Raw genomic sequence first — 17,086 nt, forward strand, 5'->3', positions numbered from 1 at the left:
CACCCACCCACCTACCCACTCACTCACCCACCCAGCCACCCACTCAACCCACCTACCCACTCACTCACCCACCAGCCACCCACTCACTCACCCACCTACCCACTCACTCACCCACCCACCCACCCACTCACTCACCCACCTACCCAGCTCTACCCACCCACCCAGCCACCCACTCACTCACCTACCTACCCACTCACTCACCCACCCACTCACTCGCCCACCTACCCACTCACTCACCCACCCAGCCACCCACTCACTCACCCACCTACCCACTCACCTCACCCACCCACCCAGCCACCCACTCACTCACCCACCTACCACTCACTCACCCACCCACCCAGCCACCCACCCACTCACCCACCTACCCACTCACTCACCACCACCCACCTACCCACTCACTCACCCACCCAGCCACCCACCTCACTCACCCACCTACCACTCACTCACCACCCAGCCACCACTCACTCACCACCTACCCACTCACTCACCCACCACCCACTCACTCACCCACCTACCACTCACTCACCACTCCATCACACCTACCCACTCACCCACCCACCCACCTCCACTCACACACCTACCCACTCTCACCACCCAGCCACCACCACTCCCACTCACTCACTCACCACCCAGCCACCACACCCACCTACCCACTCACTCCCACCCACCCAGCCACCCACTCACTCACCTACCCACTCACTCACCACCCACCAGCACCACCACTCACCCACCTACCACCACTCACCACCACCACTCCACACCACTCACCCACCTACCACTTCACCACTCACCCACCTACCACTCACTCACCCACCCAGCCACCCACTCACTCACCCACCTACCCACTCACTCACCCACCCAGCCACCCACTCACTCACTACCCACACTCACACCCACCCAACCACCCACTCACTCACCACACCCACTCACCCACCACACCAGCCACCCACTCACTCGCACTACCTACCCACTCACCACCCACCAGCCACCCACTCACTACGCCCACACTACCCACTCACTCACCCACCACAGCCACCCACTCACTCACCCACACCTACCCACTCACTCACCCACCCACCCAGCCACCCACTCACTCACCCACCTACCCACTCACTCACCACCCACCAATCACCCACCTCTCACTCACCCACCCAGCACCCCACCCACTCACCTCACCACCTACCACTCACTCACCCACCCAGCACACTCACACACTCACCCACCTACCCACTCACTCACACCACCCAGCACCCACTCACTCACCCACCTACCCCACTCCACTCACCCACCCACCACCACCCAGCCACCCACCCACTCACCCACCACCCAGCTCACCACCAGCCACTCACCCACCCACCTACCCACTCACTCACCCACCCAGCCACCCACTCACTCACCCACCTACCCACTCACACCACATCACCCACCCACCTACCCACTCTCACTCACCCACCCAGCCACCCACTCACTCACCCACCTACCCACTCACTCACCCACCAGCCACTCCACTCACTCACTCGCCCACCTACCCACTCACTCACCCACCCAGCCACCCACTCACTCACCCACCTACCCACTCACTCACCCACCCACCCACCCAGCCACCCACTCACTCACCCACCTACCCACTCACTCACCCACCCACCCAGCCACCCACTCCACTCACCCACCTACCCACCCACTCACCCACCCAGCCACCCACCCACTCACCCACCTACCCACTCACTCACCACCCACCTACCCACTCACTCACCCACCCAGCCACCCACTCACTCACCCACCTACCCACTCACTCACTCACCCACCCAGCCACCCACTCACTCACCCACCTACCCACTCACTCACCCACCCAGCCACCCACTCACTCACTCGCCCACCTACCCACTCACTCACCCACCCAGCCACCCACTCACTCACACCCACCTACCCACTCACTCACACCCCACCCACTCCACCCAGCCACCCACTCACTCACCCACCTACCCACTCACTCACCCACCCCACCCAGCCACCCACTCACTCACCCACCACTACCCACTCACCCACCTACCCACTCACCCACCCACGCAGCCACCCACCCACTCACCCACCTACCCACCCACTCACCCACCCAGCCACCCACCCACTCACCCCACCTACCCACTCACTCACCCACCCACCTACCCACTCACTCACTCACCACCCACTCACCCACCTACCCACTCACCCACCCACGCAGCCACCCACTCACTCACCTACCTACCCACTCACTCACCCACCCAGCCACCCACTCACTCACCCACCTACCCACTCACTCACCCACCCACCCAGCCACCCACTCACTCACCCACCTACCCACTCACTCACCCCACCCACGTGTCTCACCGCCCCGTGTCTCGCTCACCGGGTGAGTGCAGGGCGGGTGAGGAACACGCCGAGCGAGAGTGACTTCCCCGCGGACTCCCACCTCCACTCGCTCACCATCATGTCGGCTCACTACATCAACCCGGCCAACGACGACCGGTACGCTCCTCACCACGCCCGCTCACCCGCTCACCCACTCACCCACACGCTTACCCACCACACTCACCCACTCACTCACCCACTCACTCACCCACTCACTCACAGCTGCTGACCCACCCACTCACTCACCCAACTCACTCACTCACTCACCCACTCACTCACCCACTCACTCACACGCTTACCCACCCACTCACCCACCCACTCACCCACCCACTCACCCACTCACCCACTCACCCACACGCTTACCCACCCACTCACCCACCCACTCACCCACTCACCACCCACTCACCCACACGCTTACCCACCCACTCACCCACCCACTCACCCACCCACTCACCCACTCACCCACTCACCCACCCACTCATCCACTCGCTTACCCACCCACTCACCCACCCACTCACTCACCCACTCACCCACTCACCCACACGCTTACCCACCCACTCACCCACTCCACCCACTCACCCACTCACTCACCCACCCACTCACCCACTCACCCACTCACCCACTCACCCACCCACTCACCCACACGCTTATCCACCCACTCACCCACTCACCCACTCACTCACCCACTCGCTTACCCACCCACTCACCCACACGCTCACTCACTCACCCACCCACCCACTCACCCACTCACTCACTCACCCACACCACTCACCCACTCACTCACTCACCCACCCACTCACCCACTCACTCACCCACTACGCTCACTCACTCACCCACACACGTATGTACACACACGCACACACACACACGTACACACACGTACACACACACACGTACACACACGTACACACACACACGTACACACACGTACACACTCACACGTAGACACACGCACACACGTACACACACACACGTACGTACACACACACACGTACACACACACACACGTACACACACTTAGACACACACACACACACGTACACACACACACGTACACACACACACGTACACACACACACACACACGTACACACACACACGTACACACACACGTACACACACACACGTACACACACACGTACACACACACACGTACACACACTTAGACACACACACACACGTACACACACACGTACACACACGTACACACACACACACGTACACACACACACACAGACACACGCGTACACACGCACACACGTACACACACACACGTACACACACACACGTACACACACGTAGACACACACACACACACACACACAGACACACGCGTACACACGCACACACGTACACACACACACGTACACACACACACGTACACACACGTAGACACACACACACACAGACACACGCGTACACACACACACACACGTAGACACACACACACACACACGTACACACACGTAGACACACACACACACGTACACACACACACACACACAAACACACACGTACACACACACACGTACACACACGTAGACACACACACACACACACACAGACACACGCGTACACACACACACACACAAACACACACGTACACACACACACGTACACACACGTAGACACACACACACACAGACACACGCGTACACACACACACACACGTACACACACACGTACACACACACACGTACACACACGTACACACACACACACGTACACACACACAGACACACACACAGACACACAACAACAACAACAACAACCGCCATTCGCCACTAAGTGGCGGTGACGTCACCACGACGCTTGTGCCAGGCCATGTGCACCTTGAGGCCACGTGAAGTGTCGAACGCCCGCTGGCAGGAGGTCACGGGGCAGACCCGGCAGGTGCCCACGGGTCGACTGACCGAGATGACCGAGATGACTGGCTGATGCACCACCTGTGCCCCCTACTGTGCCAACTTGCTGTGCTTTAGCCACCCGGCGCTCCGCTCGTTGTTGTGAGCGTCGCTCCTCCGCCCTCCGTTGTTGTTGGAGGGCGACTGCCTCCAACTGCCCAGTAGCGTCCTTCACGAGCCTCCTCCACTGAGGCCGATCTTGACACCGCTGGTACCAGTCATCGGCAAGTCCACTCAGCTCCACGTCCTCCTGTACCACAATCACTCCATCTCTTCTCTAGCCCGTGCCGCGCCCGTTTAGCCCCCTCGATCCGGCCGAACAAAAGCTGTTTAGGCATGCGGTGGCTGGGCATGCGGGCTACATGACCCAGCCAACGCAGCCTTGCCTGCCGGAGGAGCTCACTGATGGGACTTTGCCCAGATCTTTCAAGGACTTGTGAGCTCCTCACACAATCCAGCCTGGTTAAACCCAGGATGGATCGTAGGCAGGCCAGCCTAAATGTTTCCAACCGGCGAAGATGCTCCACTAGGGGGGTCCACGTTTCGCAAGCGTAGAGAAGGGAGGGAATGACCGTGGCCGAGAAGACCTGAAGCTTCGTGCGGAGCGACAGACCAGGTAGCTTCACACACAGCGTTACGCAACCGATGAAAAGATATTGCCGCTCGACTGATTCGGAGTGAGACCTCTGCTGATAAACTGGAGCCGGTCATAAGCACACTGCCCAGGTATGGGAAACTCTCCACTCTCTCCACAACTGCCCCATCACCAATTGGGAGTTGTGGGGGTGGAGTGTCCGATGGTACAAAATACCCAGGCAGGTGCTTAGTTTTGGTGGGGCTGATGGTAAGGCCCCACCTCTTAGTGGCACGCTCCAGTCTCAGCAGCAGCGTCTCCAACTCCTCTTCTGAATGAGCAGCTATTACCAAATCATCGGCATACATAACGTTGTTGACCATTAGGGAGCCATCCTTGATCGCACCCGGGCGTCGATCAGCCTCCCATTATATCTGTACCAAATGGAAATTCCCCCGGTACAGCTATTGAAGGCTTCACGAACTACGCAGTCGAAATAGATGTTAAATAATGTGGGAGCCAAAGGACATCCCTGTCGCACCCCAAGGTGTACAGGGAAAGGCTCCGACTCCCGGCCACGTAGTTTTACCCGGGCCCGCTCACCATCATGAAGGTCCTTAATGATCGTGAGCAGAGGGTCAGGGACTCCGAAAGCACGAAGAACAACCCAGAGCCCAGTCCTACTGATGGTATCATAGGCCTTGACCAGGTCAATAAAGCAGAGATGTAGGTCTTTTTGGAATTCCCTACACCTCTGCTGTAGCAGACGGACAGAAAATATGGCATCTGTGCAGGACCGCCCTTTCCTGAAACCGCATTGGGGCTCCGCAAGCCTCTCCTCAGCGTGCCTAGCAAGGCGATGTTGAATAATCCTTGCCAGGACCTTACCCGGCACACTGAGGAGTGAGATGCCCCTGTAGTTGTTACAGTCGGTACGGTCCCCCTTCTTAAAGAGGGGGACCACCAGGGCATCCTTCCAGTCCTGCGGAACCCGTCCAGTGGTCCAGACTGTTGTTATGATGTCATATAGGGCAGTCTGTGCACAAACGCCACCCTCCCTCAGCATTTCGCTTGGGAGATCATCTCTGCCCGGTGCCTTCCCTGGTCTCAGACTCCGGATCGCCCTCAGTACTTCCTCAACAGCCGGCACCTCAGCCAGCCACTCACAGGGGGTGACCTCTTCCAATATTTGAGGCACCGCAGCCTCAGCAGGGTTATCCCCACTTTGTGCCATGATGTTTTCCTGGCTGAGAGATTTTCCCTCCCCCAGGACCTCACAGAAATGCTCAGCAAATCTGCAAACCTGTTCCTGGGGGTCGGAGATTGGATCACCGTTTTTTTCCTCTAATGATGGTAATAGGTGTGGCGCTGCAGGTTACTTTTTTGATGGAGTTAAATAGTGATTTGTGATCGCGGGCCACTGAGGCAGACTCCATCTCCTCAGCAACCCGCGACCACCACCCATCCTTACAGCGCCTCACGGCTCTCCGAACCTCCGAGCGAAGACTGCGGTAAACCTCCTCATTCTCTGACGTGGGATGCTGTAGGCGATGAGAGTGGGCCTGTCGCTTTTTCTCAATTAACCTGAACACCTCCTCCGTCAGCCAGGGTTCCCGGGGAGGTCTGGACCGCGTACCCAAAGCAGCCATTGCAGCTTCATGAGTCACAGTCTTAAACCTCGCCCATTTACCCTCGACATCAGGTGGAGTGGGGGACGATGCCAAACCCCAGCTGCAAGCGATGATGAAATTCTCGCTTGCAACTTTCATCAGCTAACTTAGACCAGGCCACTTTTGGTTGGAATGGGATCCTGGGTGTACACCCACCACCGGAGTGGAAGAATGGCAGGCGCATCTTACAGATGACAAGTCGATGGTCAGAGGGCAGATCACCTCCACGGTAGGTCCTGGTGTCAAGGACATGGGCTCGCATCCGCTGGTCCGTCACTACGTAGTCCAGCAGATGTTCTTGCTGCATCCATGATGTTGTGTGGATGCGCCGATGCCGGAAGACACACGCACACACGTACACACACACGTACACACACACACGTACACACACGTAGACACACGCACACACGTACACGCACACACGTAGACACACACGTACACACACACACACACGTACACACACACACACGTACACACACACACACGTACACACACGTACACACACACACACGTACGTACACACACACACACGTACACACACACACACACGTACACACACGCACACACACGTACACACACACACACACGTACACACACACACGTACACACACGTACACACACGTAGACACACACGCACACCCCGTACGTTCCCTGTCGCTTCAAATCGCTGACTGATTTGCTGTTGCACCCCGCAGCTGCCCTCCAGCCCCCCCCAGCCCCTCCCCTTGCCCCCCCTAGCCCCTCCCCGCGTCCCCCCTCCCCACGTCCCCCCTCCCCACAGCCCCTCCCCCCGCACCCCCAGCCCCTCCCCATGTCCCCCCTCCCCACAGCCCCTCCCCCCGCACCCCCCAGCCCCTCCCCGCGTCCCCGCACCCCCCCCCCAGCCCCCCCCCACCCCCCCACCCCCCCTAACGCTTGCTGCGTGTGCTCCCTCACCGCCCCCCCTCCCCCCTCCCCCCGCGCTCACAGACAGCCCATAGACTCGGACATCCCCAGGTACCCGCTAGACGCCATCACCATCACCACCATCACCACCATCATCATCAGCATCATCATCACCACCATCAACGCCATCATCATCAACACCATCACCATCAACACCATCACCACCGCCATCAACGCCATCACCGCCATCACCACCATCACCACCATCAACACCATCACCATCACCGCCATCATCACCATCAACACCATCACCACCATCAACGCCATCACCACCATCAACACCACCATCACCACCATCACCATCACCACCATCACCACCATCACCGCCACCACCACCACCATCACCACCATCACCATCAACACCATCACCCCCGTCAACGCCATCACCCCCACCATCACCACCATCACCACCATCACCGGCACCACGGTGATGGTGGTGGTGATGGTGGGGGTGATTGTGATGGTGGTGATTGTGACGGTGGTGATGGTTGGTGATGGTGGTGAAAGTGGTGGTGTTGATGGTGGTGATGATGGTTGTGGTAGTGATGGTTGTGGTAGTGATGATGGTTGTGGTAGTGATGGTGTTGATGCTGATGATATGGTGGTGGTGGTAGTGATGGTGTTGATGGTGTTGATGGTGGTGGTAGTGATGATGGTTGTGGTAGTGATGGTGTTGATGCTGATGATATGGTGGTGGTGGTGGTGATGGCAATGATGATGATGATGATAGTGGTGATGGTTGTGGTAGACGTGGTGGTGATGGAATGTTCGAACGCTCACTGCGGAGGAGAGGCTGCCACTCCTCTGTCGGGAGCTGGACCGGTGCCGCCTGGATCTCTGTGGTATTCAGGAGGTCCGGTGGACCGGCTCTGGCTCCTGCCACCGTGAGGGGTGGACAGTCCTCTACTCGGGGCAGGAGACTGCCAAACAACAGGGAGTGGCTCATCTTCTGAACAAAAGGGGGCGTGGGAGCGTGGCGGTGATGTATGGGTAGCTGCAAGCCCCAGGCTACTTTGGGCTCGCCTTCCCATCAACCAGAGGCGAGGAGTGGTGGTCGTGGTTTCTTACGCCCCCACCGATGACGAACATCAGTGGAGGGATGCAGGCAAGGCCGATGAGTCAGATGCCTTCTATGACCTCCTGTCACAGGTGCTGGCTAAAGTGGCCACTCGGGACAGAGTCATCTTGTTGGGTGACTTCAATGCCCGAGTTGGTCACGATGCTGGCACCTGGTCTGGAGTGATTGGAAGGCATGGGCCAGATCAGCTCAATAATAACGGTAGGAGGCTGCTAGACTTCTGTGCAGCCCATGGGCTTGTAATTACCAACACGCTGTTCTGGCATCGGCGCATCCACACAACATCGTGGATGGACGCCAGGTCCAAGCAAGAACATCTGCTGGACTAAATAATTATGGCCCAGCGGATGTGGGCCTACCATATCCTTGACACCAGCACCTACCGTTGAGCTGATCTGCCCACTGACTATCGACTTGTCATCAAGATGCGCTCGTCATTCTTTCACTCCGGTGGTGGGTGTACACCCACATCGCCTATCACCATCCTTCAGGGGAAAAGAACGGTGATCCGGGGAAAGAAGCGGATGTTTTTTTGTGAGGTCTTGGGGGAGGGGAGTTTCCGTCAGCCCAGACAACATAATGGGGCAAGGTGGGAACGGCTCTGCTGGGGCTGTTGGTGCCTCAAACATTTGCGTGAGTAGTCGCCCATTCTGAATGTACATTCTTGGTTCTTTCGGTAACGACACGTAGATAGGAAATAAAAATTAATTGCAAAAATTAATTGCAAAAAAATAATTGCAAAAAAATAATTGCAAAAAATTAATTGAAAAAAAATTAATTGAAAAAAATTAATTGAAAACATTTATTGAAAAAATGTATTGAAAACATTAATTGAGAATAAAAGCTAAAAAAGCACGACGTTTCGACCGCAACACAAGCGGTCTTCATCAGGCGGACTTTACCGAAAGAACCAATAACGTGAATTCTTGCAGTCGCGAAAGTTTCCAGCCGTTCGAAATGGTTGGCTGAGGTTCCATCTGTTGAGGAAGTACTGAAGGCGATCCGGAGTCTGAGACTAGGGAAAGTGCCAGGCAGAGATGATCTCCCAAGCGAGATGCTGGGAGAGGGTGGCGTTTGTGCACAGACTGCCCTACATGACATCATCACAACAGTCTGGACCACTGGACGGGTTCCGCAGGATTGGAAGGATGCCCTGGTGGTCCCCCTCTTTAAGAAGGGGACCGCACAGACTGTAACAACTACAGGGGCATCTCACTCCTCAGTGTGAGGCCGGGAAAGGTCCTGGCAAGGATTATTCAACATCGCCTTGCCAGGCACGCTGAGGAGAGGCTTGCGGAGCCCCAATGCGGTTTCAGGAAAGGGCGGTCCTGCACAGATGCCATAGTTTCTCTCTGTTTGCTACAGCAGAGGTGTAGGGAATCCCAACAAGACCTACATCTCAGCCAACCAATGGCACCTGCTGGGTCTGTCCCATGACCTCCTCCTCATGCACCTAGCCTGGCACAGCAGTCAACCCATGGCACCTGCTGGGTCTGTCCCATGACCTCCTGCACCTAGCCTGGCACAGCAGTCAACCCATGGCACCTGCAGGGTCTGCCCCGTGACCTCCTCCTCCTGCACCTAGCCTGGCACAGCAGTCAACCCATGGCACCTGCTGGGTCTGTCACGTGACCTCCTCCTCCTGCACCTAGCCTGGCACAGCAGTCAACCCATGGCACCTGCTGGGTCTGTCACGTGACCTCCTCCTCCTGCACCTAGCCTGGCACAGCAGTCAACCCATGGCACCTGCTGGGTCTGCCCCGTGACCTCCTCCTCATGCACCTAGCCTGGCACAGCAGTCAACCCATGGCACCTGCTGGGTCTGTCCCGTGACCTCCTCCTCCTGCACCTAGCCTGGCACAGCAGTCAACCCATGGCACCTGCTGGGTCTGTCACGTGACCGCCTGCCCAGCAGCGGAGCCTTCGACACTTAACGTGGCAGCCTCAAAGTGAACCTAGCCTGGCACAGGCGCCGTGGTGACGTCACCCGCCACGTAGTTGCGAATGGCGGTGGCGGTGGCGGTGATGGTGGCGGTAGTGGCGATGGTAGAGGTGGTGGTGATGGTGATGGTAGTGATGGTGGTGGTGATGATGATGGTGGTAGTGATGGTGGTGGTGATGATGGTGATGATGGTGGTGATGGTGGTGATGGTGATGATGGTGGTGATGGTGGTGATGGTGGTGATGGTGATGATGATGATGGTGGTGATGGTGGTGATGGTGATGATGATGGTGATGATGGTGGTGATGGTGGTGATGGTGATGGTGACAATGGTGATGATGGTGATGGTGGTGATGATGGTGGTGATGGTGGTGATGATGGTGATGATGGTGGTGATGGTGGTGATGGTGATGATGGTGGTGATGGTGGTGATGGTGATGATGGTGATGATGATGGTGGTGATGGTGGTGATGGTGATGATGATGGTGATGGTGACAATGGTGATGATGGTGATGGTGGTGATGATGATGGTGATGGTGGTGATGGTGGTGGTGATGATGGTGATGGTGATGATGGTGGTGATGGTGATGGTGACAATGGTGATGATGGTGATGGTGGTGATGGTGGTGGTGATGGTGGTGATGGTGATGATGGTGGTGATGGTGGTGATGGTGATGGTGGTGATGGTGACAATGGTGATGATGGTGGTGATGGTGGTGATGGTGATGATGGTGGTGATGGTGGTGATGGTGATGATGGTGATGGTGGTGATGGTGATGATGATGGTGATGGTGACAATGGTGATGATGGTGGTGATGGTGGTGGTGATGGTGGTGATGGTGGTGTTGGTGGTGGTGATGGTGGTGATGATGGTGGTGATGGTGGTGATGGTGATGGTGGTGATGGTGACAATGGTGATGATGGTGGTGATGGTGCTACCCAGTGTCTGTGTTAGTTGATGTCACCCTGCCCCATACACAGAGCACCACCCCCCTCCACCCCCCCTCCACCCCCCCCCCCCCCCCACACGGTGGTTGCTTTTGCGCTGATTGCTGTTCGCTCCGCAGCGCTCTCCCTGCCGCGTCATCTCAGCATGGCCTCTGTCTGTGTGTCTGTGTGTGTGTGTGTCTGTGTGTGTCTCTGTGTGTGTGTCTGTCCGTGTGTGTCTCTGTGTGTGTCTGTCTGTGTGTGTGTCTGTGTGTGTCTCTGTGTGTGTGTCTGTGTGTGTGTCTGTGTGTGTGTCTGTGTGTCTGTGTGTGTCTCTGTGTGTGTGTGTCTGTGTGTGTGTCTGTGTGTCTTTGTGTGTGTCTATGTGTGTGTCTGTGTGTGTCTCTGTGTGTGTGTCTGTGTGTGTCTGTGTGTGTCTCTGTGTGTGTGTCTGTGTGTCTGTGTGTGTCTGTGTGTGTGTCTGTGTGTCTCTGTGTGTGTGTGTCTGTGTGTGTGTCTATGTATGTCTGTGTGTGTGTCTATGTGTGTGTGTCTGTCTGTGTGTCTATCTTTGTGTGTGTTTGTGTGTGTCTATCTGTGTGTGTGTCTGTGTGTGTCTATCTGTGTGTGTCTGTATATATCTATCTGTGTGTGTGTGTGTCTATCTGTGTGTGTCTATCTGTGTGTGTGTCTATCTGTGTGTCTGTGTGTGTGTCTATCTGTGTGTGTGTCTCTGTGTGTGTCTCCTATCTGTGTGTGTGTCTATGTGTGTGTGTATATCTATCTGTATGTGTGTCTATCTGTGTGTGTCTGTCTATCTGTGTGTCTGTCTATCTGTGTGTCTATCTGTGTGTGTCTGTGTGTCTATCTGTGTGTGTGTCTGTCTGTGTGTGTCTCTATCTGTATGTGTGTCTATCTGTGTGTGTGTCTGTATGTGTGTGTGTGTGTCTATTTGTATGTGTGTCTATCTGTGTGTGTGTCTGTCTATTTGTATGTGTGTCTATCTGTGTGTGTGTCTCTGTGTGTGTGTCTCTATCTGTATGTCTACCTGTGTGTGTGTCTGTGTGTGTGTGTCTGTGTGTGTGTGTCTGTGTGTGTCTGTGTGTGTATATCTGTCTGTGTGTCTATCTGTGTGTCTGTGTGTATATCTATCTGTGTGTGTCTGTCTATCTGTGTGTCTGTCTATGTGTGTCTCTATCTGTATGTGTGTCTATCTGTGTGTGTGTCTGTGTGTATATCTGTCTGTGTGTGTCTGTCTATCTGTGTGTGTGTCTATCTGTGTCTGTCTCTCCCTCACCCCGCAGGACATTCTACCGCGTGCAGGCTGTGTGGGACAGCGCTGTTCACAACTCCATTCTGTGTGTGTGTCTGTGTGTGTCTGTGTGTGTGTGCATATCTGTGTGTGTCTGTCTATCTGTGTGTGTGTCTATCGGTGTGTGTCTCTCCCTCACCCCGCAGGACATTCTACCGCGTGCAGGCTGTGTGGGACAGCGCTGTTCACAACTCCATTCTGAGTGTGTGTCTGTGTGTGTCTGTGTGTGTGTGCATATCTGTGTGTGTCTGTCTATCTGTGTGTGTGTCTATCGGTGTGTGTCTCTCCCTCACCCCGCAGGACATTCTACCGCGTGCAGGCTGTGTGGGACAGCGCTGTTCACAGCTCCATCCTGTGTGTGTCTGTGTGTGTCTGTGTGTGTGTGCATATCTGTCTGTGTCTGTCTATCTGTGTGTGTGTCTATCGGTGTGTGTCTCTCCCTCACCCCGCAGGACATTCTACCGCGTGCAGGCTGTGTGGGACAGCGCTGTTCACAACTCCATTCTGAGTGTGTGTCTGTGTGTGTCTGTGTGTGTGTGCATATCTGTGTGTGTCTGTCTATCTGTGTGTGTGTCTATCGGTGTGTGTCTCTCCCTCACCCCGCAGGACATTCTACCGCGTGCAGGCTGTGTGGGACAGCGCTGTTCACAGCTCCATCCTGTGTGTGTCTGTGTGTGTCTGTGTGTGTGTGCATATCTGTCTGTGTCTGTCTATCTGTGTGTGTCTATCGGTGTGTGTCTCTCCCTCACCCCGCAGGACATTCTACCGCGTGGAGGCTGTGTGGGACAGCGCTGTTCACAGCTCCATCCTGTGTGTGTCTGTGTGTGTCTGTGTGTGTGTGCATATCTGTCTGTGTGTGTCTGTCTATCTGTGTGTGTCTATCGGTGTGTGTCTCTCCCTCACCCCGCAGGACATTCTACCGCGTGGAGGCTGTGTGGGACAGCGCTGTCCACAACTCCATTCTGTGTGTGTGTCTGTGTGTGTCTGTGTGTGTGTGCATATCTGTCTGTGTCTGTCTATCTGTGTGTGTGTCTATCGGTGTGTGTCTCTCCCTCACCCCGCAGGACATTCTACCGCGTGGAGGCTGTGTGGGACAGCGCTGTTCACAGCTCCATCCTGTGTGTGTCTGTGTGTGTCTGTGTGTGTGTGCATATCTGTCTGTGTCTGTCTATCTGTGTGTGTGTCTATCGGTGTGTGTCTCTCCCTCACCCCGCAGGACATTCTACCGCGTGGAGGCTGTGTGGGACAGCGCTGTCCACAGCTCCATCCTGTGTGTGTCTGTGTGTGTCTGTGTGTGTGTGCATATCTGTCTGTGTCTGTCTATCTGTGTGTGTGTCTATCGGTGTGTGTCTCTCCCTCACCCCGCAGGACATTCTACCGCGTGGAGGCTGTGTGGGACAGCGCTGTCCACAGCTCCATCCTGTGTGTGTGTCTGTGTGTGTCTGTGTGTGTGTGCATATCTGTCTGTGTCTGTCTATCTGTGTGTGTGTCTATCGGTGTGTGTCTCTCCCTCACCCCGCAGGACATTCTACCGTGTGGAGGCTGTGTGGGACAGCGCTGTTCACAGCTCCATTCTGTGTGTGTGTCTGTGTGTGTCTGTGTGTGTGTGCATATCTGTCTGTGTCTGTCTATCTGTGTGTGTCTATCGGTGTGTGTCTCTCCCTCACCCCGCAGGACATTCTACCGCGTGGAGGCTGTGTGGGACAGCGCTGTTCACAGCTCCATCCTGTGTGTGTCTGTGTGTGTCTGTGTGTGTGTGCATATCTGTCTGTGTCTGTCTATCTGTGTGTGTCTATCGGTGTGTGTCTCTCCCTCACCCCGCAGGACATTCTACCGTGTGGAGGCTGTGTGGGACAGCGCTGTTCACAACTCCATTCTGAGTGTGTGTCTGTGTGTGTGTGCATATCTGTCTGTGTCTGTCTATCTGTGTCTATCGGTGTGTGTCTCTCCCTCACCCCGCAGGACATTCTACCGCGTGGAGGCTGTGTGGGACAGCGCTGTCCACAACTCCATCCTGTGTGTGTCTGTGTGTGTCTGTGTGTGTGCATATCTGTCTGTGTGTGTCTATCTGTGTGTGTGTCTTTCGGTGTGTGTCTCTCCCTCACCCCGCAGGACATTCTACCGCGTGGAGGCTGTGTGGGACAGCGCTGTTCACAACTCCATCCTGTGTGTGTCTGTGTGTGTCTGTGTGTGTGTGCATATCTGTCTGTGTCTGTCTATCTGTGTGTGTCTATCGGTGTGTGTCTCTCCCTCACCCCGCAGGACATTCTACCGCGTGGAGGCTGTGTGGGACAGCGCTGTCCACAACTCCATCCTGTGTGTGTCTGTGTGTGTCTGTGTGTGTGCATATCTGTCTGTGTGTGTCTATCTGTGTGTGTGTCTTTCGGTGTGTGTCTCTCCCTCACCCCGCAGGACATTCTACCGCGTGGAGGCTGTGTGGGACAGCGCTGTTCACAACTCCATCCTGTGTGTGTCTGTGTGTGTCTGTGTGTGTGTGCATATCTGTCTGTGTCTGTCTATCTGTGTGTGTGTCTATCGGTGTGTGTCTCTCCCTCACCCCGCAGGACATTCTACCGCGTGGAGGCTGTGTGGGACAGCGCTGTCCACAACTCCGTCCTGCTCAACCGCGTCACCCCTCGCTCACAGCGCATCTTCCTGACGCTCACCGCACGCCTGCAGGTCGATTCACCATGGCCTGGGTTTACCATGGCCTGGTCTAGCTGGGTTTACCATGGTCTAGCTGGGTTTACCATGGTCTAGCTGGGTTTACCATGGCCTGGGTTTACCATGGCCTGGTCTAGCTGGGTTTACCATGGCCTGGTCTGGCTGGGTTTACCATGGCCTAGCTGTGTTTACCATGGACTGGTCTAGCTGTGTTTACCATGGCCTGGTCTAGCTGTGTTTACCATGGCCTGGTCTAGCTGGGTTTACCATGGCCTGGTCTAGCTGGGTTTACCATGGACTGATCTAGCTGGGTTTACCATGGCCTGGTCTAGCTGGGTTTACCATGGCCTGGTCTAGCTGTGTTTACCATGGCCTGGTCTAGCTGGGTTTACCATGGCCTGGTCTAGCTGTGTTTACCATGGCCTGGTCTAGCTGTGTTTACATGGACTGGTCTAGCTGTGTTTACATGGCCTGGTCTAGCTGTGTTCACCATGGACTGGTCTAGCTGTGTTTACCATGGTCTGGTCTAGCTGTGTTTACATGGACTGGTCTAGCTGTGTTTACATGGCCTGGTCTAGCTGTGTTTACCATGGTCTGATCTAGCTGTGTTTACCATGGTCTGGTCTAGCTGTGTTTACCATGGTCTGATCTAGCTGTGTTTACCATGGTCTGGTCTAGCTGTGTTCACCATGGTCTGATCTAGCTGTGTTTACCATGGTCTGGTCTAGCTGTGTTTACCATGGACTGGTCTAGCTGTGTTTACATGGCCTGGTCTAGCTGTGTTCACCATGGTCTGATCTAGCTGTGTTTACCATGGTCTGGTCTAGCTGTGTTTACCATGGACTGGTCTAGCTGTGTTTACATGGCCTGGTCTAGCTGTGTTTACCATGGACTGGTCTAGCTGTGTTTACCATGGACTGGTCTAGCTGTGTTTACATGGTCTGGTCTAGCTGTGTTCACCATGGACTGGTCTAGCTGGGATTACCATGGCCTGGTCTAGCTGGGATTACCATGGCCTGGTCTAGCTGTGTTTACCATGGTCTGGTCTAGCTGTGTTTACATGGACTGGTCTAGCTGTGTTTACATGGCCTGGTCTAGCTGTGTTTACCATGGACTGGTCTAGCTGTGTTTACATGGCCTGGTCTAGCTGTGTTTACCATGGACTGGTCTAGCTGTGTTTACAATGGACTGGTCTAGCTGTGTTTACAATGGACTGGTCTAGCTGTGTTTACATGGCCTGGTCTAGCTGTGTTTACCATGGACTGGTCTAGCTGGGTTTACCATGGTCTGGTCTAGCTGTGTTTACATGGTCTGGTCTAGCTGTGTTTACCATGGTCTGGTCTAGCTGTGTTTACATGGTCTGGTCTAGCTGTGTTTACCATGGTCTGGTCTAGCTGTGTTTACATGGTCTGGTCTAGCTGTGTTTACATGGTCTGGTCTAGCTGTGTTTACAATGGACTGGTCTAGCTGTGTTTACATGGTCTGGTCTAGCTGTGTTTACCATGGTCTGGTCTAACTGTGTTTACATGGTCTGGTCTAGCTGTGTTTACATGGTCTGGTCTAGCTGTGTTTACCATGGTCTGGTCTAGCTGTGTTTACATGGTCTGGTCTAGCTGTGTTTACATGGTCTGGTCTAGCTGTGTTTACCATGGTCTGGTCTAGCTGTGTTTACATGGTCTGGTCTAG

The 17,086-nt window shown here is 55.3% G+C and overlaps 1 protein-coding gene across 1 annotated transcript in view; it reads left to right on the top strand.

Annotated features, from left to right (window-relative positions):
- The first annotated feature begins 2,400 nt into the window (after positions 1-2,400).
- LOC144953918 (kinesin-like protein KIF1A) overlaps positions 2,401-17,086 on the top strand; it is a 40,356-nt gene continuing 25,670 nt past the window's right edge. Inside the window, exons 1-3 of the mRNA XM_078884542.1 lie at positions 2,401-2,502; positions 7,502-7,528; positions 15,301-15,415. Of these exons, the coding sequence (XP_078740668.1) occupies positions 2,465-2,502; positions 7,502-7,528; positions 15,301-15,415 (180 nt within the window). The 5' untranslated portion in view covers positions 2,401-2,464. The remainder of the gene's footprint in view (positions 2,503-7,501; positions 7,529-15,300; positions 15,416-17,086) is intronic.

The sequence above is a fragment of the Lampetra fluviatilis genome, unplaced genomic scaffold, assembly GCF_964198595.1.
Source record: "Lampetra fluviatilis unplaced genomic scaffold, kcLamFluv1.1 SCAFFOLD_755, whole genome shotgun sequence".
Taxonomy (NCBI): domain Eukaryota; kingdom Metazoa; phylum Chordata; class Hyperoartia; order Petromyzontiformes; family Petromyzontidae; genus Lampetra; species Lampetra fluviatilis.